This window comes from Penaeus monodon, chromosome 21 (genome assembly GCF_015228065.2).
Source record: "Penaeus monodon isolate SGIC_2016 chromosome 21, NSTDA_Pmon_1, whole genome shotgun sequence".
Classification (NCBI taxonomy): Eukaryota; Metazoa; Arthropoda; class Malacostraca; order Decapoda; family Penaeidae; genus Penaeus; species Penaeus monodon.
The window spans coordinates 11012709-11015819 of record NC_051406.1 but is presented as its reverse complement, the minus strand read 5'-3'; the positions used below and the strand labels follow the sequence as shown (position 1 = coordinate 11015819).

General features: G+C 45.9%; 1 protein-coding gene across 1 annotated transcript in view; it reads left to right on the top strand.

Moving 5' to 3' along the window:
* LOC119586218 (titin-like) overlaps positions 1-3111 on the top strand; it is a gene marked incomplete in the record, with an annotated part of 13809 nt that overhangs the window by 4697 nt on the left and 6001 nt on the right. The window contains 1 exon segment of the mRNA XM_037934921.1: positions 1-3111. Within this exon segment, the coding sequence (XP_037790849.1) occupies positions 1-3111 (3111 nt within the window).

The window sequence follows — 3111 nt, the reverse complement described above, 5'->3', positions numbered from 1 at the left end:
ACCGAGACTGCGATGAAAGTGAATGGAGAACACGGTAAAGTGACGACGAAGGAGGGCGCTTTTGTCGATGAAGGTATTACAAGCTTTCAGGATGGCACCAATGGCCTCTCTAGGGGCAATGGAGCCATAGACAGCTTGCAGGAAGCCAATGGTGATGAAAGTCAAGGAAAGGTGCAGACACCTCGAGTTCTGGTAACTGACCTTGACAAAGACTTTGAGGCAGCCACCGTGGAATGCATTCAAGAGCCTCAAACTCTAGGGAGGGCTGCAAAGGATGAAGAATTTCCTGGAATAGGTGAGACAGGAGTTGCTTCACAGACACAAGAATCTGAGTCCTCAGTGACCACCTCTTCGTCAAAGAGTGACCGCAAAAAGCACAAGAAAACTTCCAAGAAGTCCGGTGATACCTCAAACAATGACAAGCCTGTGAAGTTCTTCATTTCCGATGAGGAGAGTGACAGTGATACTGCAATCTTTGTTGATGCAAACCAGCCAACACCTAATGGAGAAAATCACGTCATGGATCAGATGGCCGATGGCCAAGACCCTGGGATAGAAATCAGGGCAGAAGTAGATGCACGAGGAGAATCAACTGTTGAACTGACATTTGAGGGTGGAGATGTAGAACTTGGGATTGAGAACATAGGTGAGTCCTTTGATATGAGCAAGAATGGTGGACCAACCACTACCCAGCTCGTAGACGTGGACTCAACCGATGAACCACACATATATGACATCCAGAGGGCAAAATATAAGTCTTCTATGAAACAGCCTGGCAGGACAGAGACCCGTAAAGTCAAGATTCAGCCAAAGCCAGAAACTGTAAGCAAGTCATCAACTAGTGAGTCATTAGATGTGGACTCAGCTAGTAAGTCGTCTGTTAGTGATCTCATAGATCAAGAATCTTATAGTAGGACTTCGACTACTGAGACCAGCAGGACCTCCACTGTAGAGTCACAAGATGCGGACACAGTGAGCATTTCCTCTGCAACAGAGTCAACTGAGCATGAAACCCTCAGCAAAGTTTCCACAACAGAATCTGGAGATCAGGAAACCATTACTATCTCTACAACTGAATCAACTGAAGGCACCAGCAAGACATCTACAGCTGAGTCAGTCGGTACAATCAGCAAGTCTTCTACGGTTGGATCAATGGAGGGAGAAAGCAAGAGTTCCTCTTCAGAATCAGGAGAGCAATATATGAGCAAGACCTCAACGAGTGCATCAGTGACCAAGACAACAACTAGTGAGTATGAAGAAGCAGAATCAGTATCAAGAACATCAGCAAGTGAAACAGCAAGTCACACTAGTGGAACAAGTAGGACTACCACTACTACTGAATCAGGAGAGCCTACTGGAACCAGCAGAACAGCCACTGAATCAGTAACATCTGCTAGTGAAACGGGTGAGTACATAAGCAAGTCTATTAGCAGTTCAACAGATTTTGATGCTGAGAGCTTATCTTCAACAGCTGATCTTCTTACTCCTAAGGAGGAGCCTCCATTTCCTCTTGGTATGAAGGCTGAAGCAGAACCAGGAGACCAAGTAAAACTCGAAAGTTCTCCCGAAATACCCCTGGAGAGTCAAGTAGAGAAGCCAAAAGATGAGCTTGAAGTTCGTCCAGGTTCACCTTCCTGGAAAAAACTGGATGTTGAAGATCAGTTACGACTAGCCAGTAAGACAGAGATCCCTGAAGGAATGCCTGCTGATGCCATGAAAGATAAAAAGGATGCTGATGCAGAAAGCCTGTTCTTTAGCCTTTATCCAGAATACCAACCAGGAGAATCTCAAGAATTAAAGGATGAGATAAATGCAGGGAATCCTAAGGTTCTTTGTTTTCGAGGCCAAACCCCAGATCAAGGAGAGCGTCATGAAGAGGTTTACATGGCGAAGGAGAAAGAAGCAGGAGGAAAAGATGGAAGAATCAAAGGAACAGTCTCTGGGAAAATCCAACAGCTTCAACGCAAGCTCTCTCAACAGAAAAAGCCTGAGAGAGAGACTAAAGAAATCCTTGAGTCTGAAGGATCTCCGCCACAGCTTCGAGGCACGGCAGACATTGACCAAATTGGGATCAGCTTCGACGAGCAACAAGCAACCACCCCTGGAAATGGAGATGACACAAAAGGAGACTTCGACAGAAAAGAATTCCCCGATCACACCACCCCAGGGGGGCCGCTGCCCGATGTTCTTGACCGTTCCACTACCACTGGTACAGGCATTGACACAAAGGAGATCCAGTACTCCATTAGTAGCGCGAAGGACGACTTGGTACGTACAGTTGGAAAACTTGGAGAACGAATTGAAGGCTTAGCTGACAGTGTCGAAGTCGTGGCAGGAGTAGTATCCGATGTTGTCCAGAATGCCAGTGGACAAGCTGACATTGGACATGAAGCCACAGCTATGACAGAGTCTGGGCAGGAAGCCATAGAAGGTGAAGGCAAGAGCGAAAACAATATGAAGGATCGCAAAACTCTTGTAGGAAAAGCAAGGGATTGGATCAAAGGTGTTGCAAGGATTGGAAGCAAGAAAGAAGATACTGCTGAAAAGGCAGCTGAGAAGGAAAGGGAGGCTGCCAAGAAAGCAGAAACTCCATCTGAGAATGGAACTGATGAAACTAGTAGTGTGAAATCAAAATCATCTGGAACTAAAGGAACACCTAATGGAGAGGAAAAACCTCCAGGTACAGAGGAAGAAGGTGCTGTAGCAGAAGGTCAGAAGATGCCTGGTACACCGCCCAAGGAGGATGAAATATCGCAAATAAGCAAAGAAGAACGCATTTCAGTTACTGGAGATAATGGAATACCTAGTATCACACCTGAAGAGATTACAGAGGATGCAAACCATGTTAGTGACAGAGGAAGCACAAATGGAAATGGCAAGCAAGATGATTATGCTGCTGAAGAAAAGCCATTAGGAGAAGAAGCAGCAGTGGTTACACTAGAAGAAGAGCTAATGAAAGCAGAGGATGAAATCATCCAAGATGTTTCTGCTGATAAGGGTACAGGACAAATCAGCCCCATTAAAGAAGCAGGGAGCCCAGAAAAGGAGGTTGCAACAGCAGTCCATATAGAGACTTTAGGTGCAGAAGAAGAGAAGCCTGATTCTGGCCCT